The sequence below is a fragment of the Tripterygium wilfordii genome, chromosome 3, assembly GCF_013401445.1.
Source record: "Tripterygium wilfordii isolate XIE 37 chromosome 3, ASM1340144v1, whole genome shotgun sequence".
Taxonomy (NCBI): domain Eukaryota; kingdom Viridiplantae; phylum Streptophyta; class Magnoliopsida; order Celastrales; family Celastraceae; genus Tripterygium; species Tripterygium wilfordii.
In genome coordinates this window covers 7,606,564-7,632,389 of record NC_052234.1, presented here as the reverse complement: position 1 = coordinate 7,632,389, position 25,826 = coordinate 7,606,564, and the positions used below count along the sequence as shown (strand labels likewise).

General features: G+C 36.7%; 3 protein-coding genes across 5 annotated transcripts; 2 read left to right on the top strand and 1 right to left on the bottom strand.

Moving 5' to 3' along the window:
• The first annotated feature begins 1,162 nt into the window (after nt 1–1,162).
• LOC119994589 (microtubule-associated protein 70-2-like) lies at nt 1,163–7,002 on the top strand. 2 transcript variants are annotated; one of them, XM_038841241.1, is made up of 11 exons: nt 1,163–1,847; nt 1,958–2,043; nt 2,976–3,041; nt 3,118–3,288; nt 3,394–3,564; nt 3,690–3,845; nt 3,944–4,090; nt 4,209–4,280; nt 4,375–4,911; nt 5,002–5,189; nt 5,607–5,688. In XM_038841241.1, exons 1-11 carry the CDS (start codon nt 1,619–1,621, stop codon nt 5,671–5,673), a joined length of 1,890 nt encoding a protein of 629 aa, XP_038697169.1. In that variant the 5' UTR covers nt 1,163–1,618; the 3' UTR covers nt 5,674–5,688. The 2 variants fall into 2 exon arrangements, with proteins under 2 accessions (XP_038697169.1, XP_038697170.1); XM_038841242.1 differs by lacking the exon at nt 5,607–5,688 and adding an exon at nt 6,436–7,002 and having other exon boundaries at nt 1,166–1,847.
• A 1,643-nt stretch (nt 7,003–8,645) lies between these two features.
• LOC119992421 (dynamin-related protein 1C) lies at nt 8,646–22,083 on the top strand. Of its 2 annotated transcripts, XR_005466393.1 has the most exons (18): nt 8,646–8,946; nt 9,043–9,106; nt 9,502–9,609; nt 10,828–10,929; nt 11,020–11,070; nt 11,177–11,238; nt 13,976–14,066; nt 14,181–14,245; nt 14,343–14,537; nt 14,640–14,759; nt 14,859–14,929; nt 16,238–16,463; nt 17,416–17,466; nt 18,135–18,393; nt 19,496–19,635; nt 21,289–21,499; nt 21,716–21,821; nt 21,954–22,083. XR_005466393.1 is itself a non-coding variant. In XM_038839103.1 (16 exons), the coding sequence occupies exons 1-16, from the start codon at nt 8,815–8,817 to the stop codon at nt 21,412–21,414; spliced, it is 1,863 nt and encodes a 620-aa protein (XP_038695031.1). In that variant the 5' UTR covers nt 8,648–8,814; the 3' UTR covers nt 21,415–21,685. The 2 variants fall into 2 exon arrangements, 1 of the variants encoding a protein (XP_038695031.1); XM_038839103.1 differs by lacking the exons at nt 21,716–21,821; nt 21,954–22,083 and having other exon boundaries at nt 8,648–8,946; nt 21,289–21,685.
• Nucleotides 22,048–25,765, bottom strand: LOC119992415 (adagio protein 3-like). Its single transcript, XM_038839089.1, has 2 exons — nt 25,231–25,765; nt 22,048–23,905 (listed from the first exon to the last, which is right to left on the bottom strand). The coding sequence occupies exons 1-2, from the start codon at nt 25,575–25,577 to the stop codon at nt 22,300–22,302; spliced, it is 1,953 nt and encodes a 650-aa protein (XP_038695017.1). The 5' UTR covers nt 25,578–25,765; the 3' UTR covers nt 22,048–22,299.
• Between the last annotated feature and the right edge of the window lie 61 nt (nt 25,766–25,826).

The window sequence follows — 25,826 nt, the reverse complement described above, 5'->3', positions numbered from 1 at the left end:
TAGTATTCTAATTAAATTATTAATAATTTATTTTTATCCACATGTAATTGATATTTATAATAATTATATTTGATATTTATAATAAATTTTATTTATTCATTTATAATAATAAATTTATATATTTATATTATATTATATATTTAAATATTTTGTATTTAAATATATTTTTCATTTATACTATACATATTAAATTAAAATAATTAGCAAATGAGCCATTGATTGAATGACAATGACTTTGCATGTCCCTGACTGAGGTCATGAGTTCTAGTCTCACCTCCTCTGAATATTTATAAAGAGGTGTGTGAGCTTAGTCTGCCCCTGCGTGGGCTTGATTTGTGCCTTCTACGTGGGGCCTGTTGACACCTGTACTTTCATAGGCTTGATCTGGTAGTGTGTCGTATATTGCATTTGCCAAAAAAAAATATATATATAATTTTTACCTAATAATAATACAAACAAAATATATTTTACACCACTTAACCGCTAACAACAGTTAACAGCTTTACCAAACACCTCACAGCTTATTTTAGAGCTTTAAGTTTAGTTTTTTTTTTCACAGCTTAACGGTTAGTGTTGAAAATCAACACAACCACTCTACCAAACACACAATATATATTGTACTTCGCATCTTCTATTGGAATATGTGCGACAAGAGAGTTAACTCCTTCGTCACTTGATAGCTCACCCAACACCATAAAAACTTACATTACAAAGACTTATAATCTCGCTCACTCGAGTCAGATGTTACAATAAATATCTAAAAAGATCTAACAAAAAATATCGTTACTTTCCTGATGACTTGGCAATTTTTCAAAAAATAATAACACTAAATAAGATAACTTTCATAAAAATTACTTTACAAATTAATAATTCAATTTATTCAACAAGTTTTTCTGTTTTTGTATTAGGGATTTATTCAACAAGTTAATTGAACTTCTACGTTAGCAAACGAAAAAGCAGACGAACGCAAGTTAGATTGTCTAAAACGCGCATGGCGTGCGCATTACGCACCATACTTTTTTTGGTAACCTGAGTTGGTGCGCAGTTCGCATCCCGTTCATCCTAGTAGGAAACCCAAATTATAAGAGAGGAGAAAAAAAAAAGTTAGTCTGTTAAATTACTTCAACTATTCCTGGATACACTGAAGCACTGTCTGTTTAACAGCAAATCCCTTTCTCTCTCTATCTCTTTCTGCTTAAATTTAATCTAATATTATCAAATAAAAAATCAAATCAGTGAAAATCACCACTCACTCATCATCAATCGCTTACTGTTTGTTCTCTCTCTAAAAGCGCACTACACTGTCACCCCTATCACTCCATAACCAACGACAGAGAGAGAGACCTCTCAAGAAGTCCAGATTTGAATATCTTCTCTCTTCCACGTTCTCTCTCTATATCTATATCTTGTATGTACTGTACGACGATAGCCAGTTAAGCGAAGGATTAGAGCAGGAGAGAGTACTACTTTTTCTTTTTCTCTCTCTAGATGTGAAAATTTTTGTCTATTGTTCAGTAGGAGTGGATTTGAAACCCTAACATTTGGATCTTGGCGGCATTTGGATTTGGATGTGAGAGGAGGGAGTGGGAAGTAGGGAGGAGATCGATCAGATCGGAGGATGGCTGAGTTTTCCGGCGATGGAGGCGGGGTGACTAGCTGTGGCAATGGTACTCCGACGGTGACGCCACTCACGGCGTCTGCGTCTTTCAAGGAAGGGGGAAGCAAGGGCACGTCGAGGCGGAGGCCAGTGAGGCCGAGCTTCGATGCTGATAATGAGTTCATTACGCTAATGCACGGGTCGGATCCGGTGAAAGTGGAGCTTAATCGGTTAGAGAATGAAGTCAGAGGTGGGAATGGGGGCCGATCCGGAACTTTTGGGTCGATTAAGTTGGCTTTTGGATTGATTCTAGTCGATTTTTGTGACGGTTGTTAATTTGTGGGTGGGTTTTGTTTGCAGACAAGGACAGAGAGCTAGGCGAAGCACAGACTGAGATCAGAGCGTTGAGGTTATCTGAGCGCGCTAGAGAAAAGGCCGTTGAAGAGGTCATTTTATTTTCTTTCCATTTTACATTCACATTTATCTTCGGGTTTATTTTAAGATCGCCTACATTTATCAGTCAGCTTAGCTAAATTTTTTTTTGAACTCTGTTTGTTATGATTTTTAAGTGTTGTTTTTGTTTTTTTTTTTTTGGGTTATTGGATAATTGTAATTCCGGGAATATTGTGCCAATATATCTAATTTATAGGGATAATGAATCTAAGTTACAGATCCATCAGAGTGCATCATTGCTGGCTGTACTTTGTTAGCAAAAATTTGTGCTACATTTATTAAATTTTGTTGATAAATATGGTTATTTATAATTGGTCTGCATTTTATTTATTCAGATTGAAGTTGGTGCTCGTTTTGTGTTTGGTTCTGAAATTTGAAGTGGATCACTTTTTTTAAGCTGTCTTCATAGGTGATCTTAGCATGCTTGAAGTATTTGCTTGGAAGCCATGCTCTGACGCAGTTTGATCACATTCATGATATATCTAGCATATGTATTTTTTGTTCTTCAGTGTTTCTGAGAAGAAAATTTAGATAGAATGGCATAATGCAAGACCACTCACAATTAGAAAACCTGGTGCTGTCATTGTTAGCTGTGATGTTAGGAATTTGTTTTGCATAATTTGAATATATGATTCCTTGGATGTAAAATTTTCTTTTCTTTTGTACTTTGCACTTAAGCAGTGCCTTTAGCTTCTCCTCATGGAATTACTTGCAAAAATGAATACTGGATTGGATGTTGCATTAAAATAACATATTGGATGGGATATTGCATCAAAATAATATATTGGATGGGATATCATACTAAACAGTGCACTTCAGCATGATTTTATTTTTTGATTTCCAGTATTCCTTTAAGGGGTAAAGATTGTGGAATGTGGTTCTTATGTGTGCTGACTTTATTTGGTTTTCTGCTGTTTCATATTAGCTCACTGAAGAACTTGCTAAGATGGAGGAGAAGCTCAAGCTAACAGAATCGCTCTTGGAAAGCAAAGTATGCTTTAATCCTCCTTTTTGTTTTGCTCTATTTTGATGCAAACCTAGTATATTGAATTACAAACTTCTTGCAGAACCTTGATATCAAGAAAATCAATGATGAGAAGAAGGCGTCCATGGCAGCTCAGTTTGCAGCTGAAGCTACTCTTCGAAGGGTTCATGCTGCTCAAAAGGATGATGATATGCCTCCAATCGAAGCCATTCTTGCCCCTTTGGAGGCTGAGCTTAAGCTTGCCAAGCAAGAGGTAATCTACGTGCTTTTGATTATAGCAGCAAAGCAAATTTACTTTGGAAATGGACCTGACCGTTTTGGCAGAATTATTCTCTCACGGTTTTTTTGTGTGTTGCAGATAGCTAAACTTCAAGATGACAACAAAGCATTAGACCGACTAACAAAATCAAAAGAAGCAGCTTTACTTGAGGCTGAGAGGATTGTCCAAGTTGCATTGGCCAAGGCTTCAATGGTGGATGATTTGCAAAATAAGAATCAAGAATTAATGAAACAGATAGAAATTTGCCAGGTTGGTTATTATGAATGGTGTTCCTTTCCTTGATTGACTTCAAACCTGGGCTATCATCTCAGTATGTGTAGCATGTACAATTAGTCAATTAGAAATAATTACATGGCATCTGTTTTCTGTACTAGGAAGAAAATAAAATCTTAGACAAGATGCATAGGCAAAAGGTTGCAGAGGTTGAAAAGCTTAGTCAAACTGTACGGGAGCTGGAAGAGGCTGTTCTTGCTGGTGGTGCAGCTGCTAATGCTGTTAGGGATTACCAACGGAAGGTTCAGGAGATGAATGTAACGTGTCAAAATTTCAGATCCCAACCTTCGCAGATTTCTTTTCCTGACATTCTGAGGGCAAACTAAAAAATTGAAATGTTTGCTGTGTTTCTCAGGATGAAAGGAAAACACTTGACCGGGAGCTAGCCCGTGCAAAGGTAACAGCAAACCGAGTAGCCACGGTGGTAGCAAATGAATGGAAAGATGCTAATGACAAAGTGATGCCTGTTAAGCAATGGCTTGAAGAACGGAGATTCTTGCAGGTTATTAACTTATTATTGCAGTTTGTTTGGGTCCTCCAAAATATGAGCTCTTGTGAGTACAAAGCCTTCTAACATTTACATTATTCTTTCTAACTATCATTGAATTCTGTTTTTGTAGGGAGAAATGCAGCAACTCCGTGATAAGCTTTCCATAACTGAGCGAGCTTCGAAGTCTGAAGCTCAGCTGAAAGTAACACAATGATTTTTTTAACTTATTCTTCTGTTGTTGGCTGTTGTACTGATCTTGTTGCTGAAAACTTAACTTTTTTTCTATTATCTATCAGGAAAAGTACCTTCTAAGGCTAAGAGTGCTAGAAGAGAGTTTGAGAGGAACTTCTAACAGTAGTAATCGTAGTACCCAAGAAGGAAGAAGTATAAGCAATGGGCCTTCTCGTCGTCAGTCCTTGGGCGGAGCTGATAACATATCAAAGTTTACCTCAAATGGATTTCTATCCAAAAGAACACCAACCTCTCAGTTGAGATCTTTGTCATCTACTAGCAGCACAGTGTTGAAGCATGCCAAGGGGACATCGAAATCATTTGATGGAGGCACAAGGTCATTAGACAGAAGTAAGGCCCTTCTAAATGGAGCTAGCCCAAATAAATCTTTCAACCAGTCTAGTGGGGGAAGTAAGGATAGTGAGGCTTCTAATACCTGGAAAGGAAATGCAGATGGCAAGCCAAATGAGTTTCCAATGCCAGATGCAGAGGATAGTGTGCCAGGAGTGTTGTACGATTTTCTGCAGAAAGAGGTGGTCGCTTTGAGGAAAGCTGGTCATGAAAAAGACCAAAGCCTCAAAGATAAAGATGATGCTATTGAGGTTGATATTCTTGTCCTCACTCTGATGCTTCTTTTCTCCTTTTTGTTGAAAACTTGTTGCTATATCTCATTGTTTTTATTTTTACTTCAGATGTTGGCAAAGAAGGTGGAAACATTGACTAAAGCAATGGATGTTGAGGCGAAGAAGATGAGAAGAGAAGTGGCTGCCATGGAGAAGGAGGTGGCTGCCATGCGTGTGGAGAAAGATCATGAGAATAGGGCTAAGCGATTTGGTAGTACCAAGGGACCTGCCAACTCTAGTCAGCTGCTTCCTGGAAGGTACTTATATCAAAAAAATAAGTACTCAGAATAGCTCCTAGACAGAAGTAGTTCTGGCAGTATGTATAGATTAGTGCCCTTCTATGGATTGCATGAATATTGAGGTTTCTTGCCCCCCATTGGTCCTTTCAAAATCTTGAGTTATTTGTATCTAAATCGGTCTCTTATCTTTGTCTCTGTGGTTATTGTTGCTGAGTGGTAAATAAGAATTTTTCTTGAAAGAAAGGAGGCATTGAGAAATTTTAAAATACACCTAATGAACTCTATTGAAAACTTTGATGGACAACTTATTCCTAGTAATTATTATAGACAAAAGAGAAATACTTGATGCATTTTTTAAGCTCTGACATATCGTATTTTGCTGTCTCACTTCTATAGCTATCTCTATCCCATTCATGTTCTCATAAACTCATGTAGGCGACCCCAAACTTTTGGGATGAAGGCTTTGATGATGATGATGATGCAGTGTAAGTTTTTACACTAAAAATTACTCCAATAAAACTGCACGTGTTGTGCATGTTTACTGGGACCAGTATCCCTGGACTTTCCCAATCCTTTTCGATTTAGAGTTTGATGGAAAATGAGGAAAATAATTCATTTTTCCACCACTGGACTCTTGCTAATGTTTTTGTCTCATTATCATCATCAAGGCTTTTGTCCCAAGTTATTCGAGTTTGGCTATGTAATTCATTAGAGAAATTAGTTGGACTGGATTCTCTTTTTGCAATTCCTTTTTATATGAAAACCTACACTTTCTGCTAATCCTATAAAGTCCTTTCCTTTTTTATCACTTCCATACAAATCTGTATGGGTTTCCATTTCTCTATTGAGTATTTCTTACTCAAAATGTTATTTCTATATTGAAATTTTTTTCCCTCTGGTTACATCCGTATGAAAAGCAGAAAGGACTTCTGAGGCATCTGACTTCTGACAACTTTTATGCTCTGATACGTCAATCTCCAATCAAGCTAGAATACTAGACGTTAAAGCTAACTTCATGAATAAACTTGGAAGTGTTGTTCAGTTGCATGATTACCAACAGTTCATTGAAATTGTTCTTTAAATCAAGGGATAATCTGTTTACAATGATTCTACTTATTTGCTGCACTTTTTTGATTCACTTTTTTTGGGTGCATTGTCGAATGTCCGCTTGCATAATTTCCATCTTTGGCTTGAATATGTCATGCAGCTGTTGTGACTGTCCTTATGAAAATTAGCAAGTTTTGAAAAAAATGCTTTTATGCAGAAATGTATCCCGAAGCGGGTTAACACGCAGCACCCAATGACAGCTACACTTGGGGCAGCAGTAAGGAGTAAATCTGCTGAGTAGGCGTTGTTCTTGGGTTCTTTTCTTCTACATTTTTCTTTTTCCCTTTCCATTCTATGAATGATTATAAGATTGTAACTTGCATGCCGATGATCCTGTGTTCACTAAGAATTGGCGAAGAAAAAGAACCAAGTTGCATGGAAGAAAATTGGCGTGCTTCTGACATAGACTGTTATTCCTGTGCTAGAGATCTGCAGAAAAGATCAATGGAAGATGATTTGACTTTGGGCTAACATTTTGTAAGGTTTTTCTTTTGAGTGGTCAGTGATTGCCTGGTGGTTGTATAGGTAGCTTATTGAGATTTTCTTGTCTACCTTTTTTTGCAGTTTAAATTTGTATTATGCAGGCATGCAGCTAGTGTGTTGCGTTTTGTTAATATTCTTGTAACCAGATAAAGATGGGGTATTTATTGTTGTGTTATTCATCTATAGTTTTACTGTTGGTTATAAATTCTGTTTAGCAGAATTATACATCTGCTCTTGTTTTGCTGCTCTGTTTAAACCTTTTAGCGAATTCTGCCTTTCAGTTCATTTTGAGCCTGCTAACTATATATTTATTTTGGAATGCTTGTATGAATTATGAAGTAGTTTTCTTTGCATGTTAGGGTTGCTGTTTTTTTTTTTTTTTTTTTTTTTTTGTAAGGCATTGCAATTTGCATGTTAGGAGGTTGAAATATTTTTTAGTTTGGTGGTTGTGTTTAGTTTGTGAATGGAGTTTTTGAGCAAATTCCCTTGGCAAAGTATTGATGCATGAGCTGCTTAACCAGAATGATGGATAAACATAAACAAAACAAAATTATCTTCATTGTTGACTACTACAACTCAGCTCAAACAAAATATGTGCCAAGGTTTGGCTTTAGATTTGGACTAGATTCTTATTTGCGAAATTAATAATAATTTCACATGGTTACATTTGGACGTCTCCCACCCCTTCATCTATGCTGCTTTGAACTTGTTAGGCAGGCCTGTTGTCTTATTTGCCTACAAAATGTATTGAGATGTGTTTTGTTGATGTGGTTGGGTCAATAAAATGTATTGATACAATGATATAAATTTATTGGCTTGATTTTTGGTGTAATAGAGGTGAAGTCCAATATTGATTTTTGTGTAATTGTGGGGGTGGTAGTTGAGGTAGCCCTCAAATGAAGTCAATATGTGGGCAAAAAACATAAGAACAACTATAATGGTAAAATTTTGTTAGGGACAACAAAATGTATTAGGAGATGTGTTTTGATGATGTGGTTAGGTCAACAAAATCTATTGATACAATGATGTAAATTTGTTGATCTATTGATACAATGATGTAAATTTGTTGGTTTGATTTTTGGTGTAATAAAGGTGGGATCTAGTATTGATTTTTGGTATAATTGTGAGTGTGATACAAGTGGGCCCCATGTGTTGGAGCCATCAAGGAGGACACCAATCTTCCCTTCTCTCGTGTTGTTCCAAATAAAATTGGGATAACAAAATTGTTCCATTGTACACACTTTTGTATTCATGCCCCCATTAAAACCTCCACTCATGCCCCGTTAGATTAGCATCATTGCAAGTAGTCATGCTTACATGTTGTTCCCAACAAAATGAGACCATCAAAAAGTCCATGCTCCTACAAAACCACAACCATACCCTAAGGGCAAATGCAATAGGAATTAATTTGCTGGGCCAACATTTTTGTTGGTCCGGTCCCACCTCTATTACACAAAAAGTCAAGTCAAACACGAATTCTAATACAGTCACATCAGCAAAACACAAATTTCTATAAACTTTTTCTTCCCACACACTTTCTCTTTCCACCCAATCCAACAACATTCCATTCCTCCATATTATCCACAACAAAACTACATCAAAACATCAAATATCAATACATCCACATCAGCAAAACACTTATCCCAATACAACCACATAAGCAAAACACATTTTACAATACAACCACATCAGCAGCAAAAGACAATATCTTTGTTGGCCCAATACCATTTCACCATTGCATTTGCCCTAACAAGCTGACGTTGTTGTGGTTGCTCTTGGGGGAAGGGACAACAACAAAAAAAAATTGAAGCAAAAATATTCCCCAAACAACCATCATTTTTTCCTCTTTTTCTTTTTGGTGTCCCCATATAACCGTTATTCTGTTGATTCTCACACCTTTTTTTTTTTTTTTTCTTTTCTTTTTCCTAATTTCTCCGATCCAAAGCTTCTCTTTCTTTGATCTCCACGCTCAGATACTCTCAATTCATCTGAATATATAAAACTCACTCGCATTGTCTTCTCTGCGCATCGTCTTCTCTCTGGATCTCCGAAAATGGCGACAATGGAGAGCCTGATCGGCTTGGTCAACAGAATCCAAAGGGCCTGCACCGTCTTAGGCGATCACGGCGGCGAGGGCATGTCCCTTTGGGAAGCTCTTCCTTCCGTTGCCGTTGTTGGTGGCCAGGTCCTACATTCTTCTTAATTTATGCCTTTACTGATTTATGTTCTTTTAATGATTTTCTTGTATTGGAGGTTCTGATTTATGATTTATGTTTCTTAGAGTTCCGGAAAATCTTCTGTGTTGGAAAGCGTGGTGGGTCGGGATTTCCTACCACGTGGATCCGGTAATGCTCCATATGTGTTGTTTTGATTCTTATTTTCTTTTATGTATTTTTCTTTCTCTATTTGTTGTGACTTGTGAGTATGTAATGCTGGATCTTGCAGTTTTGAGCTGTTTTAAGTCGTGTCAGAAATGTGAACTCAATCGATGATATGGGATTTTAGAGTTTATAGGATGTATTGGATTAGTTGATTGGAGATTATTCATTTGATTGTTAAAAAATGATTTGGATAGAACCCGAATGGTGATTGTTTTGTTTTGCTCATTTCATTGAGCACGTTGAGCGGAATCAGTCTGCTCAACAATCTCAACTGAAGTGTTTACTTAGTCATGATTCTACATCAGGACGAAAAAAGGGGCAAAAACTGTGTTCTGATTTGATCTTACTTCGATTGTCAGGTATTGTTACACGAAGGCCATTGGTTTTGCAGCTACATAAGACTGATAAGGGGCAGACAGAATATGCAGAGTTTCTTCATGCACCAAAGAAGAGGTTTACTGAATTTGGTACGCCAAATTTCAATCACGCTACATGTTTTCTTTGATCCTGGAGTGTAATAGATGTGGGTATTGTGGTGGTGAACAATATCGTTGTGTTGTCATCAAATTTTGTTTCAGATAAATGAGATTTCAGTCCTAGAACTGGCAGGAATAGATCAATAATCAAATTCGGTTAGACATTTTTTGTATATATTTATTGACAATTCGACATGTAATCATATTTTCCGGAGTTTCACTGCTGGTACTGTAGGCATTTAGAAAAAGATATGTTTGACTATAAAATAGCCATATTCTTATCTAAGATTTCGAACAACATCTAATTGGCATGAATCTGTGTGTGTGACTGAATATTCATTTATAAACTGCCGAATTTTCTTTCGTCATTCTCTCTCTTCTGGTATCTCTAATTGGTATGCCATATTGCTTCATTTTTTAATTATTAAGCCAAAATTTTCTTTGAGATTTCAAATCCTTAAATGCTACAAAGATATTTCAGAGTATAGACTATAGAATTCGAGACAATCCTCCTTTTCTTTCATGAAAACAAAAAGCAGTTGATTCTCGATACAATGATAGCAGATTGGAAACATTCACTTGTCTTCTTCATGAGGGGTTTGCTTGCTGAAAGTTAGGACAAATGAAAGTTCTGGATGAGAGGATACACATTCAGTGCATATTAGCCTTGGTCATTCAATAACATCAGTGTCTTTTAATCATCCATTAAATCTGAGATATATAAATTACCTTGGTCCTAGCATAGATTTATACCATATTATTTATAAGAACACTTGATATTAGTGGTCATCCAATGCATTGATTTATAAGATGTCCTTTATAAGCTATTGCCAACCACAAAAACTTTTTGATTGCATTGTGTTTATCTGTAAATTCTACTGTTTTGGATGTGGGTTGGTTGAACTAATTTGAATTGATTGACACTTGTTAACTATTATCTTTATAAGTTACGAATTTTCTTCCATTACAGAACAAGAAAATCTCTTTTTATCACAAACACTCTTGTCTGAGATTCAAAACACTTGCTCTTTTTCCTGTCAAGCGTATAATAGAAAACTACATGGCTAATTGTTCTACATTGTTCATGTTTTAGGTAGAAAGGCAACTTGATAGATGAAAGATCTTCTGTTATCCACATTATTTGTCACGTCTTACAATCAAATTTGACTTTCCATGAATTTTTTTTTTCAATATGTTCTCACTTTGCAGCTTCTGTGAGAAGGGAGATTGAAGAGGAAACAGATCGTATTACTGGAAAGTCAAAGCAAATTTCTAACATTCCAATTCAGTTGAGCATTTATTCTCCTAATGGTTGGTATAGCATCAAAAAAAAAAACACACTTTCATAGATTCTTTCTTCTGGTTATGATTGTGTAAATATTGTGTTGTCTCATCTGGCAGTTGTCAACTTAACCCTGATAGATCTTCCTGGGTTGACAAAGGTTGCTGTAGGTAATAACTGCTAACATTGTTCATCATCCACCAAGAAATCTCTAAGCTTCTGATCAAGCATGAACAGTAGGTTTAACCTTGCAGTGATATCATTTTGGCTTTGCAGAGGGACAGCCAGAAACTATAGTTGAAGATATTGAAAACATGGTCCGTTCATATGTTGAGAAGGTAATATATATTCATTGATTAACATCAATTTTCTCGAATTCAGGAAGATAGCTAAGAAATAACAAAATAAGTCACAAAGAACTCAAAAATTTATTCACCGCTGGATGATAGATTGTTTGGTAGTGATTACTAAACTAAGGGTCCGCGATACACTCCCCTGATATGCTATTCTATTATCTAAAAGTATTGTCGAGGAATCTAGGTTTCGCCCCCTAGTGGTATAGCTCAATCTTTAGGGGCATCAGGGACAGCGAGAAGATTCTCAAAGAGATAACTCTTTTATGAAAAAAGTATGCTTCGCTTGCCCTTACAAAATCCAATGGCGGTTCCTGCTTCTAGTGCAAAAGCAGACAACACAACACAAAGGGAGGTAGCGTAGCCCACCTAACAGAAGCTAGAAAGGCTATAGGCAAGAAATAAAAGCGAGCTGGGAATTTGGCATCATATCGGTTAGCTGAGCCATCCTTTGATTCTTTCTTTTAGTAGCCCTCCACAGAAGCATTTATCGTCGCCTTCATTTCTGTAGGATTCTCTCGACTACTTCCTTAGTGGCTAGTGGGAGACCTGAACAACCCACTCCCTCCTTCTCGGATAGAGATGCTGGCCAAACCGGAATAAAATAAAGTCGCGGGAGGGAGGGGTGATAAGGATTCCTTGAGAAAATGAGTCGTATTCAAAATTTTGAATTGCATAACATAGTAGCTTCAATTATTTATTGTGTCCAAGTTATTACAAGCCCAACAACCTCTAAAATCCTACTTGGTCACCTATAACTTAATCCAGACTCCTTGTACTTTGCCGTCAGCTTTTCTACCTTGAAATATTGCTCATTTATTTTAGTTGTTTTCTCAAAGCAATATCCTGATTCTGAACATGTCATCAAGAAAGACATACATATTTGCAAGAATGAAAAACTCCTTACTCAGACAGAGAGAGAGAGAGAGAGAGAGGGAGTGGATGAGGGTATGAACATTTTATCCAAGTAGTTATGGGAAGGACTTTGTGAAGATTAAAGCAGGTTTTCATGAAAGATTTAGGTTTGGAGCAGTTTGAATTGCTCTTTCGTCTATCTGACTTTGGTAGGAAAATAACTCCATGAATATGCGACACATAGACTTGGTTGCAATTGCATGAAGATCAAGGCAAGGTTCCACTTGCAGCTTAATGTGGTAATGAGTTTGTTTTACACAGGATGCTCCTTTTGGCTAAAGGGATTTCTTTGCATTGATGTATTTCTGCATTCCGGTGCTAGACTCAGGAGCCATCCCACGCTGATTGCTAATCTAAATGCTGAGAAATTTATTGGTTACATGAATCAAGGTTCCTTCTTTTCACAATGGGAATATTGGTCTCGGAAGTTGAAGCAAAATGGAGTTTGAATAGTGTTGTTTAGTATTTTCCAATCTTGGTGATGAAAGTTCTCCATATATTTAGGGACTTGGAGCGATTCTATACTGAGGAAAAAAAGAATTCCTACCCTTCACTTTGAGAATAGGAAATTTTTTTGTTTTGTTTGGAGGGAGGGAAATAGAGGAACTATACACTACCTTTATCACGTGGGATACATGAAATAGAATTTTAAAATATTTTTCTGCATCTATCATTGTGTTTTCAAAAAACTATTAAAGGCACGAGATTGATATATAGTAGAATTATGGTGTGAGCTTTTAAGCATTGATCTGCAAAAATTTAACAAAAACGAAGGACATAAAGGTTGTGGTCATGTTGAAAATTTTAAAAACAAACCCTGTTGGAAAAAAGTCAACTAGAAAACTTTGAAACATTTAATGAATATTACCAATTTCCATCCATGGATTTTTTTTTTGTGGGGGGCGGGGATGGTTTGCGCCTCTGAAATAAGGTCTGCAAGTGGAAACTTTTGAGCTTACCATGTAGCAGTTCTTTTCTGTTGTGTTCAAGAGGTTACATCCCATCATGGGGACCCTTTTGCACCATATGCATCTATCATCATATGCTCTGAACAGCACCTTACTGTAAGACCAAAATTAGCCATTCCAAGATCATTAATTCCTAAGTGAGGGTGGAATGACTACGTTCAGCCAAGTTGGTTGCACAAGTTATGCGCTTGAAGGTGTATATATTTTGATACAAAGAGGAAAAATGATATAGGTTCATCTTTTGGTTAGTGTGAAGGGAAAGATTTGGGAGAGCTTTTAAGGGGGAGTTTCCCATCTTAGTCCTTAAAAGGAGCAAGATTTAGTATTACTTTTCTTTTATTGCAATAGACGGAATTTTAGAGAGGACATCGGTGGCTTGATTATGAAGAATTTCTTTTTTGTCATGAAAATGAGTTTTGTACTTGGATTTCCAACCCTTTTGTTGCCTTTTCATATAATTTTCAAACGAAGACCATAATATACCTTTCCAAATCTCTGTCTTGTCTTCTATTTTGCCAAAACTATTATCACACAATGGTAATGGTGGCATGGCAGAGTATAGAATGGTCTATAATTTTTTTTGGAATAGAAGGGGTTGTTTATAATTATTGATTTTATTCTTACAATAGACTCGAAAAAAACCACCAAAAAAGGTCTTTGTTTTCAGTTATTTTCTTCTGAGTTACTCAATCCATTTTCTTGGCAACTATAATTGGTTTTAAAATGATTGTACTTCATGTAGTTTGATTCCACTTATTGATGTCATACAACAGTCAGCATTATCTATTCTATTTGACTTCATCGAAATTTAATATCTAATGAATTGTCTGATTGTGTAGCCCAACAGCATTATATTGGCTATATCTCCTGCTAATCAAGATATTGCCACTTCAGATGCTATAAAACTTGCAAGGGAAGTTGATCCTACAGGTATTGCAAATCAAGCTATGCATGATACCTTTGACCTTGCAAAGCATTGAAAATTATTAATGTTCAGTTGACAGGCATACTCATATGTATTTGTATAATGTTCTGCAACATTAGGTGAGAGAACATTTGGGGTGCTAACAAAACTTGATCTGATGGACAAGGGAACAGATGCTCGAGATGTGTGGACATAGTCTTGCTCTTTCCAGTAATTGTTCCGACTTTATAATTTACGTGCTTAAATAGAAACATGATATTTGCTTTGTATGAATTCTTAAGGTTCTTGAAGGAAGGTCATACAGGCTGCAACATCCTTGGGTTGGAATTGTGAACCGTTCACAAGCTGACATCAATAAGAATGTTGACATGATTGTGGCTCGCCGAAAAGAGCGTGAATATTTTGAAACAAGCCCTGAGTATGGGCATTTGGCTAGTAAAATGGGCTCAGAGTATCTTGCGAAGTTGTTGTCCCAAGTATTTCATTTTTTGTTATCTTTGTTGTACTGGCCTAGTTTATTTCAATTTATTTACTGAAGCTTGAAACCTGTCTGATGTTGAGTTTCCATTTCCTGTCAGCATTTAGAGACTGTTATCAGGCAGCGTATACCAAGTATCATCGCTATGATTAATAAAACCATTGATGAGCTCAATGCAGAGTTGGATCGCATTGGCAGGCCTATTGCAGTAGATTCAGGGGTAGTAAAGGAATTTCAAGGAAATTATTTTCAGAAAATATGAAGGACTTTATTTCACAGCTGAGTAATACTAACTTCAATATTTTTCTTACTTACACAGGCCCAGCTCTATACTATCTTAGAAATGTGTCGTGCATTTGATCGCATATTTAAGGAACATCTGGATGGAGGGTAAGTGATATTACCTTTCCTTTTCTTAGAATTTATTATAATATTCAGCCATCAAAAGTAATTGTACTGGTTATATATTTTTCTTCTATTGTAACTAATAAATTTAGTAAAGTTTGAGTCTCAGTATAAAACATTCTAATATGATTTATTTTTTAGTTGTCAGACCAAGGTCCAAATGCTAATATTTTTACAGTCAAATATAGAAAATATGTTATACAATAGTTTGACAATCACTGTGATAGCCTATGCTCTGGGGCAGGATACTGAAATTACTGGAACTTCTTGAATAAATATCACAATGGAGGTGTCATTACTGTCCAATAATTGGTGAATGAATTATATATTTATGAACTTATATCAAGAGGTTGTCATTCCTAACAACCATGTTCATTAAAAAAAGATAAAAGGTTTCTACTGAAATGGACCAATTACCATAGTTGTAGGAGGAGTATCATGGTTTAAATTTTCAGTTTGAAATGAAAGATCATGTAAACAGTTTTGTAGCCTTATTTACCAGTGTCCACAGCATGTTGTATTATTTACAAGAGTAGAAAACTTTTCCAACTTGTTCGTAGTTTCTCTCATTAGTTATTTTGTGAGAAAAAGTCCAAAAGTTGGCAGTCTGGTTGTGTATGATAGCTTATATTTTTATAATTAATGAATGCATAAATGAAATATTGAAATTGAAGGCCTGGTAGGATGAAAATTATTTTGCTTACAGAATTCCTAAATAAATCTGAACTCAGGATCCAGGTAACTAGACGACGTTTAATTTAGTCACACGCAGGGAGACCATTGTTCACGAAAGAGCAACTTCTGGAAAAATGCTTGTATGAACAAATTAGTGCTTAGCTCGATAACCAAAGTCCATCCAGACTTTAGTTGTGTGGGCATTATTGCTGTATTGTCTGTCCTTTACAGTATTATTGTTGAATATTTCTTGCCATTCTTCAATAATAAGGGTTCATTGTAGCAATTTTCATTCTTTTGATATTATTTTTTCTTATAGCAGGGTTGGTAACTAATTAGTTTTTCTTATGCCAGATATATCAAAAGAGAAAGGAAAAAAAGGGAATCCAATCGAAGTTGTTAGATCAATTTATCTGATTGTGGATTCATGCTAAGTTTGTTTTGGCTCATTTTGTGTTTATAAGAAGTTTATTGGGTTAGTGTGGGTTTGCTAGAGTAGAAATATGGATAAAGGTTGAGATAAGAAACTTAATTTCGATCAAAATAAAAAAAAATAAAATTATGGAGCTTTTATTTCTGCTTTGATATAACATTAAGTTTGACAAGTTGCTGTCTCAGGCGACCTGGTGGAGATCGGATATATGGAGTTTTTGACCACCAACTGCCAGCTGCCTTAAAAAAGCTCCCCTTTGATCGTCATCTATCTTTAAAAAATGTGCAAAAGGTTGTTTCAGAGGCGGATGGTTATCAGCCACATCTAATTGCTCCAGAACAAGGATACCGAAGACTAATTGATGGATCCATCACCTACTTCAAAGGCCCAGCTGAAGCCTGTGTGGATGCTGTAATGTTCTTCCTTGTACTTGCTTATGCTATATATCTCTGATCTTTCAGTTGCTGTAGAGGTTATTCTTCTATTGGAATTCAAGTTTTGTTAGATTTATGGTAGCTAATAAGAATATATGCTGCTGTTGCAGTTGTTACTGTTTTTTTCATGCTGCTTTCTTTTGGCTCTTATGAAGCATGTATGGCAAGATAACTTAATTTGTCTTGATTATATTTATCAGAGCTGAATATACATTTAATTTATACCTGCCCATATTATCTGGGAGTAAGACTTTGATGGGTTATGATGATAGTATAAAGTTTAGTTCTGTCTTTTGGTGGTTAGATATGAGGGATAAGTTTTTACTTTCACTTTGCGAATGATTTCTATGTTTTCTCTTCCTTTGTGTGCTGTTGTATTTTGATTTTATCATAGTTGTTTCTTCGTTCTCTAGATGTTTTTGAGATTTCACTTCCAGTATTACTCAAGTAATCATTTAGTTGACATGAAAGCTGCATATTTTTTAAATGATAGTACCACTACTTGATCTCATTTCCATATTGAAGGCTGAGGTAAAAGGAATTCTTGAACATGCAGAGTCTCTTCGTTGCAGTTTTTGCTGTCGAACTTTCAAATTTGTAGGAGAGTAACTAACTGCTAAAAAGTCAATTGGAATACATACCTCTATGGTGAGGGTTGTTGACATATGTGGGCAACAAAAGAAACTATGGGAACTCTCTCCCCATACACTCCTTTGATTACTGCTCAGAGAATATTTATCTAGTTTTGTGGTTTTCAAAATACGAAGAAAGTTTGAGCAGAGCTGAATTACACTCGTGATAGTCAAATTAGTGTGGAATTTCTATCTGCTTCTTATAATATTTTGAAGAAATTCCTTATGCCACTCAATTTCTTCTTTAATACTATTTCTAATTTCAAGTTTTTAACCTTTTTTTCCCCTCTTCTTTAGGTGCATTTTGTATTGAAAGAGCTTGTACGGAAGTCTATAGCTGAAACAGAGGTACACAAATTCGAGACAACTTTAACAATTATGTTAGTGGCATGATGGCATCATTTTCGCACTGTCTTCTCGGACACAGCCATTTAAAATGGGTAGTTTGATCATAATGGAGTGTCCTAGATAGATAAATCACAATATATCGATAAATCGCAATATATCTCCTTTTATCCCAAAGGCTTAAGCTGATGGGAATTGGGAAGGTGAATCTTTTATACTTATATGTTTAACAGGAAATATCAACTATTTCTTTGCATAGATATGCTGCCATACTCTTTTGATGACACCTGCCATTTCATCTGATTCTTTTGTTACAAGGGCTTGGGCCTTGGAGTGTCCTTTTTGGCTTCCTCTGAAAACATTTTCTCAAAGTATGAAGGAGAATTTACATATCTTATTGATATTTGTGAAGAAGAAACCATGTACATGATATAGAAAATGAAACAAATTCATGAATCCTATACTCTGTTTTTATAGTGAAACACATCCATTCAGATAGGAGTTAAAATTGATTCTCTTTGAGGTTCTCATCATGAGGACTAGTTTCTGTTCATATCTTACCGTATATCATATCTTACATTTAAGAACTTACTCCTATTGAGTAACACAGCAATAAACATAGAATACAAATTAATTTACATGGTACTAGAGCTACCTTGTGATAATTGCAGGAACTAAAGCGATTCCCAACTCTTCAATCTGACATTGCGGCTGCTTCAAATGAAGCATTGGAACGATTTCGTGAAGAAAGTCGCAAAACAGTTCTAAGGCTTGTAGACATGGAGTCGAGCTATCTTACAGTGGAATTTTTCCGGAAGCTTCATCTTGAACCTGAGAAGAATCCTAACCCATCTGGTCCCAACGCAGACCGTCCCAATACAGACCGTCCCAATGTAGACCGTTATGCTGATAATCATTTCAGGAAGATTGGTGAGCAATTTTCTGGCTGCTTGGCTTCACATTCTAGCTAATGTTGTTTCTACTCTTAGAGTGTGTTTGGATTGAGGGATTTGGGGAGAAAGGAAGAGAAGGGAAATGGAGTTTCCTTCCAATTCCCTTGTTTGGACTTTGGATAGTTTAGAAAAAAATTAAGGGGAGGGATTTAGGGAGAATTGGGGAAAGATTTCATTAAATTTTTGTAAAAATTCTTCCTCCCAAAATAGAGTCATTTGGAGGGAAGAGATGACTAATTAAGTTATTTATGAGTTAAAAACCTATTTTACCCTTATACATAATGCTTTAACATAAAAAATAAAGATAAATTAGTAAATTAAACTAATTTTCTTTTCTTTCTTTTTTTATCTATCCAATCATGAGAGAGTGCAAAGTATTCTTCCTTCCCTTTTCTCCCCTTCCCTTTCCTTCCCTTCTCTTTCCTTCCCCTCAAATCCCTCAATCCAAACACACTCTTAGTGTTTTGGATTTTGTCTAAAGTTATTTGCAAGTTTCCAATATCATATGCTTTTGTTTTTTTCCCTCACGTTTGAACTTAAGTTGCTTGATGAGTAAAGCCAAAGTTTTTTTTTTAAATGTATTTTTAAGTTACCGACAAGCGTCAAAAGTTCTAAATGTTGGAAATATTTTAGAGTTTTGTTCTGTATGAAATTATTAGCAAGATGTTTCTACTATAGTCTGCTTCTTTCTCTCTCCTCACATTCGAACATACAGTGATGGATTTCTTGACAAATTTCATTTAAAACTGGCTCGAAAGTCGGTTCTGAAACTTTTTTTTTCCTCATTGCACATGTTCCTCTTGACGTTTTAGTGTGTTCTTTTTCCGACTTTATTCTCCCCCAATTTAACATATCCCTCAGTGTGTGATATTATTTCGTAGAGAGGTTTTAAAAAAATGAGATAGCAAAGCATTGGTGCTTGTTATTAGCACTTCTAATTAATATCTGAAGTGATTAAAACATTGTGTTTGTATAGATTGCATGATTAGAAAGAGAAAATATCTATACAGGGTGTCGGTCATTTTTTGCAACTTGTGGCTCAATAGATGCTGACATATAGATCTTTCGATATATTTCAGGATCAAATGTCAGCGCTTACATAGGCATGGTTTGTGATACAATGAAGAATTCCATCCCCAAGGCTGTTGTTTATTGTCAAGTCAGGGAGGCCAAGAGATCCCTGCTCAACCATTTCTATGCTCAAGTTGGAAGAAAAGAGGTAAAGACTGTCATTTTCTACATTTATTTTTCTATGATTTATTAGCTCGACCCCCCACCAGACAAAATATGAATAAAAGAATAAGATTTTATTTATTACCTGTTGTATTATAGAAGTTTTGAGAGATAAAGTTGAATGATGGCTAGTGGGGATAGGAATTAGATTTATCTATTTCTTATAATCGAGAAAGAATTGAATAGACGAAGAAGTAACTTACAGACGGCTCCAAGGGGTGCCTCCCATGTACAAAGAGTATTAACTACAGAGCATAAAATCAAGTACACGAATGAGCAAATCCGCCTTTACATTACAGCCAACACTGGGAGAGCAGCAGATGCTATTTATCCATTTACTTTGATACTGGTAAATATGGACTCCTTTGTGAGACCCATCCATATTTCCAAACGAAAGTCCTTTTAATATCTCTTGCAGTTGCTTGCTTATTGAAGCTGGGATAGTGAAAATGGACATGGAGGAAATTGAAGCCATCTGCATTAGGCAATAGTGAAAAATACTTTATGCAACAAAAATGTTCACTATTGAAAACCTCAAGCATGCAAAAAACAGTGAACATGGACAGACAAAGATGTGGGTCCAGTGGTAGAGTTGCAGGGGTAACTTAGAGATCATAGTTTCAATTCCTGAAATTGGCCTCTCCACATATCATGTGGGAGTAATGTCGTACATTCTGTATGTCCCCGACCTTGCCTATCGCGAAAACTTTGTGCACGAGAGTTGTTTACCTATGCACGGAATAAAAATTTCTTCAAAAAGCGTATGCATTGGGAAATACTGAAAATCTCAAGTTATTGAACAATTCAGTGCATGGAAGGAACTTGAATGAGGATAAGCCTCTTTAATGCCAAGCTCACAAGACTCCTGCATTGGAGGCACGTTCCATATAGGCAGATGTTTTTAGCCTTAACGCACATTGCGGAGAGAGTATTTTCGTGGTTTAGGTTGCAGCGAAGCAATTTCAGTAAACCAAGGTTTTCTTTTGGAAGAAGCCTCTTTATTCCATAAAAACTTGTGAACTGATTAGATTAAGTACATGCAGAGCTTTTGACATTTAGGAAAGTTTTAGGACCATGATTAGCCTTTATTTTCTGCCTGTCTGAAATTATATTGGTATTCCTTTTTTATAAATTGAAGCAAATTCACCCTTTTAGCCAAAAGTTGGCCAATAGACTGCTAAAGATTACATTGGTCTCTAGCTCGTGGATGCTGGTGAGAAACTATTAGTTCACATGGCTTTTACTTTTTCTCATTCTTGACAATCAATTGGAATGCGAAAACTAATACGAAAATGACTTATATCCCTAACATTTTCGTCCACAACCGGCCATAACAGTATTACGTTGTCTAATTACATTGACTTTCGTTATCACGATGTCTAATTACATCTTATGGCTGATTATGGTTAAATTTGTTAGGGATACGTAGCGTTGCCGAAACTGATAAGAGCATAGTCTTATATTTCCATTGACATAATGAAATGGTTTTGTCTTGCAGCAGTTAGAAAACATTTTCAAAGCATTGTGATATATGTATAGAAGCATTGTGGTTGATTAGGTTTCATTTCGGACACTTGTTAACTAAAAATAAAGTATACATGGAGAAGCTGACAGTAATTCCCGGATGGTGTTTATGCAGAAGGAAAAGCTTGGCGGAATGTTGGATGAAGACCCACAACTTATGGAAAGGAGAACAGCCATAGCTAAAAGGCTCGAACTGTACAAGTCAGCCAGAGATGAGATCGACTCTGTGGCATGGAAATGATAAAATCTTAACTGCACAAGACTCATCCAGACAGCGCATTTTTGCCAGTCGAATATTTGCACGATAGACTTCATCCAATAACAAGGAAAGTATACTATACCAAGAGCTTGGATTTACACTGCTTGTGATGTTTGTACCCATCCTGCTTACTTTTTCTTATTTGTCATTTTGATGTTAGTGTAGATGAAACTTGACAATAGATGATTGATTTTTGCTCCTTTTGTTTTTGCTTGTACCAAGTACTAATTTAATTTGACAGTGTGCCCCTACAGGGAATGCTGAATTTATTTATTTTTTCCAGGGATAACTGGAATCAATCTGAAAAAAAAAATTATAAATGAAGTAGAGGAAATTCACACTGCAGCATTTGAGATGGACATGTTACATTTTACACTGAATTTGTTAATGTGAGCTCTGGAACTGAAAGTTTTATTCAAACTTTTCCACCACTTGTGTGCTATGATTTTCTCATAACATGTTTTTTTTTACCAAAAATATCTGTTTCAGAATTTCCAATGAACACTTTTTACTTCTTCAAGCTATCAGTATCCTTTCTTTTGGTGTCAACGGATGGAAATCTGAAGGAAAAAGGAGAATTACCAGCTCACCACTTGAACAACTCAAGACAGACCATTGAATAGACATCCAAACTTTACTCTGATTTTACAATAATTTACAAAATATAGACAACCAGGTAAGGATCTTCAAGCAATACAAAACATATCTAACAGCACAGAACCATTTAGAAAGCACCTCAATGTGAGATGGGAAAAGAACTTACATAATAGAAACCATACAGCAGACCCTCCTCTACACAGCAGACCCTCTTCTACATAATTGGAACAAAAATCATGCACTTCCACAATCGAATGTCTCGTTTCTAAGTTATGGATCTGAGTCTTGCCTGCTCGCTAAGCATAATTCATGCAATTCATTAAGTATCCATTCCTCTCCAGTATGCCCACCCAACACCAAGACCCTAGTTCCTCCAACCACACAGGTGCTGTGACCCCAGGCAAACTTAGGTGGTTGTCCGGGAACATTGAGAATCCTCCATGACGGTTTCTCCTCTGAAGGATCCAAAAGGAAGAGCTGGGAAGGAGAGTGCAACCCAGCAATGGAACCACCAAAAATTATAATCCTTCCACAGGGCATGCTAACTGCAACATGATCAAGTCTAGGGGGAGGAACCACCGCATTCTGGCTGCCAACGCCAGTCAATGCACCACATGCTAGTTGTCTCCATTGTGGCTCTTCTTCCTCCAAATCAATTGTGTAGGCCTCACCAGAGCGCAGACGCAGGTGGCCACTCTGGGCAAGCCCCCCAAACATGAGAATTTTGGTCCGACCATAAACTGAAAGTGAATGCCCCAATCTAGATGGAGGAGCCCATGAAGTCGGAATCTCTCTCCACATTGGCTTGTCAGTATTTAGGTCCAGTAAGTATGTGTCACTGAGAAGAACACCGGCATCCGTGCATCCACCAGAAACAACCAACTTAGAACCTTCTATTGTGCAAGAGCTATGCCAAGATCTAGGGAGAGGAGGAGTTCCACCAGAAACTTCTTTCCATGTCGGCTGTTTTGCATCCAAGTCAAGAACAAATACATCATTTAGCAATCCCTGCCTTCCACATCCTCCAAATACGACCAACCAGGAATCATTCAAGCATGAGAGAGTATGGCCCCAGCGTCCAGGTGGTGATGTTTTCACACTCACGCGCTGCCACTCTGGATTTGCAATATCAAGATTGAGAACATATGTGTCATCCATTGGCTGCATGTTAACTCCTTCCCCTCCAAACAACACAAGCCTATTCTCTGCTGCACATGCACTAAAGTTGCAACGAGAAGGTTCCACTGCTCCTCCAACAGTCAGTTTCTTCCAACAAACCGCCTCGAGAGTAGTTAGTTCCCTGGCCAGACGGCCCCAACCTAGTTTCTTGGTCATCAATTCCAACTTCCCTGTGACTTCTCTACCCCATGAGTTTTGACATACCATTTTCCGTAAATTCTCATTTTTTGTCAATTGGCGGATCCTTCTGCAGGCAGACCCAATAGATGCAACATCCCTCGGAGTCAAACGTGATAAAATATTGTGAGCCAACACTTCATCAGAGAGTTGAAGTATCCCACATATTTCTTGATGCTGAGCTCGCAAAGGCTGTCCACTCACAGGAGCAAAATTATTTGACTCATCAGACATCTGATTGTAAGTTTCTTTAAACACTGGGTACGACACACGGTTCAGATCTATTTTTGCTTCAGCAAACACTTGAATGCCAATTATGTGTGTCACAATTTCATCATCATCATGTATAGGAGCAAGCCTTAACCTGTTTACCAAGGGAGTACCATCCTTCCTAAAATTAAGAAGCTCACCTTGAAACTCAATACCTTCCTCAAGACATCTTCTGATCTCAGAGACAACGACAGGATCGACCAATGGGTGCCGTCTCTGAGCACGAGGATCCCTGTATTGTAGAAAGCGGCTGAAAGCAAAGAATTTTCAAAAGCTCAACATCGATTCGACAAACCAAGCAGAATCAGCATGAACAATTACATAAAACAGCAGTTGCATAGGACACAAATACAAATGTGAAATCAAGAGTAAGAAAATTTGGAGAGTAAAAAACTAAAAATGGAAGTTTCAACATTGATATAACACCAAAATGATTCCCAAGTCCAGTTAACAATGGTTTGTGTCGAAAATAAACTTTTCAAACAATGAGATGATGCAGAGTTCTGTAAAACATATACATAATTATACTATTATTATTATCACTAGTATGAGAATATCTATGCTCTACGGAAACTTCTACCACTACTGTCAAAGAAAAGTCCACTTGATTAACAATAACACCATCTCATTGACCAGTTTCATCGATTAGCAGAGGTACTTGCACATTCGTTTCCCACATAAAACACATCCATCAGTCAAACATTCATCATGTGGCATTGAACTCTGCAAGATAATGAAATAACTTACTGAAAACAAAACTTATCAACGTGCTGGAAATGTATTTCGTTGAAGCTATCAAAATTCAAACATAGAAAGCAAATCTTCATCTCTGTCAAAAGAAGTTCTGCCCAATCACGTAGATCCTCTCAGATTACATGAAACATATCACTCCAATGCTCTCGTATGGGCACTTTTGACTAAAGAGACTACGTGTTTAACATGTAAAGTCATTAAAATTACAGCCACCCATAGCTTAAGAATGCAACTTCTTGCCTCCAAATCAACCATCATATGTCAATAATTCTAAACCCAAGAGGTTGAAAAGGTGTTTATCCATCACCATATCCCTGAAATCATAAGTTTCCTAAATTCCAATGAAAACTAATAATAAAGAACCCAAAAAACCAAAGAAATAAGTGAAATAACTGTTTCATTCCTTTATCCCTCCTTGAAATAAAATTGCCCAATGATACATTTTGTAACAAAATTTCCTCTCATGTCAGCATTGCTGGTACCGCTTGTGGCCCGCCGTGCCAAACGGGGCACAAGTATTTGAATTAAATGGGCAGCGCAAAAACAGATTCTCCTTTCATTTCTTCTATTAATACCTTTCAATTTATCAGGTGGTAGTCCTGTACCATAGCAAAAAAAAATCCCATATTTTCGTTGAGTTTTCCCATCAACCAAACAGAGCACGTAACAATTGATGAATCAAAAACTGAAATTACTCAACATCATTTCCCTATAAAAAATAAATTTTCCAAATCTCCTACTCCGCTTTCGCACCCTACCCATGGCCACGCAGAAAGAAAAATGAACCATAAAAGCTAAGAGAAAGAAATCAATGAATTATACCAGTTTCGTCCAAGGACCTCATCAGCACGGTATCCAGTGAATATTTCGAAGACGGTGTTGACATAAATGACGGGAAAATCGGGCTCGAGAGCATCAGAGACAACGAAAGACGTCGGCGTCATCGGATAATAGAAAAACCCCGGCGTCAATGGAAATTCACTCACGACCTCCTCCACTTCCTCTTCCTCTTCGTATTCGTTTGTGGTGCATTTAAGCCTCTTCCCGGAGCTTCGAAGCTCGTCGCCGTCGTGTTTTTCCTTCTTATTTGCCATATCTGTGGGTTTTGTGTCCTCCGTTTTGTGTGTTGTGCACGAAGAACGGGTTGCTGAACATTTGGACTGTGGCATCTTTAGATACTTGTGCAATCAGATATTTACGTTCAAATGGAAAAAAATATACCAGATATTTATGTTCAAAAATGGGAAAAATATGGTTGACGCGCATGTCCTTTGTACTTTGCGGAACGAGTGGTTTGAGCCCTTTACTTTGTTTGGACTCTTTCAAGCCCTCGTATTTGAAATAATGGGTAACATTAGCCTCTCAACTCATTTTCCGTCAATAAATACTGATGTGATGCTTATTATATGACATGTCAT

What these genes read in the sequence shown, in the direction of transcription:
- LOC119994589 (XM_038841241.1), top strand. Translation starts at nt 1,619, where the DNA reads ATGGCTGAGTTTTCCGGCGATGGAGGCGGGGTGACTAGCTGTGGCAAT. An exon ending in GAGAAAAGGCCGTTGAAGAG is followed by an intron (nt 2,044 to 2,975) that starts GTCATTTTATTT and finishes GTTTCATATTAG; the next exon opens with CTCACTGAAGAACTTGCTAA. An exon ending in AGTCAGCTGCTTCCTGGAAG is followed by an intron (nt 5,190 to 5,606) that starts GTACTTATATCA and finishes AAACTCATGTAG; the next exon opens with GCGACCCCAAACTTTTGGGA.
- LOC119992421 (XM_038839103.1), top strand. Translation starts at nt 8,815, where the DNA reads ATGGCGACAATGGAGAGCCTGATCGGCTTGGTCAACAGAATCCAAAGG. An exon ending in TTTCCTACCACGTGGATCCG is followed by an intron (nt 9,107 to 9,501) that starts GTAATGCTCCAT and finishes TTCGATTGTCAG; the next exon opens with GTATTGTTACACGAAGGCCA. An exon ending in CTCAAGTTGGAAGAAAAGAG is followed by an intron (nt 19,636 to 21,288) that starts GTAAAGACTGTC and finishes GTGTTTATGCAG; the next exon opens with AAGGAAAAGCTTGGCGGAAT.
- LOC119992415 (XM_038839089.1), bottom strand. Translation starts at nt 25,577, where the DNA reads ATGCCACAGTCCAAATGTTCAGCAACCCGTTCTTCGTGCACAACACAC. An exon ending in GAGGTCCTTGGACGAAACTG is followed by an intron (nt 23,906 to 25,230) that starts GTATAATTCATT and finishes CTTTGCTTTCAG; the next exon opens with CCGCTTTCTACAATACAGGG.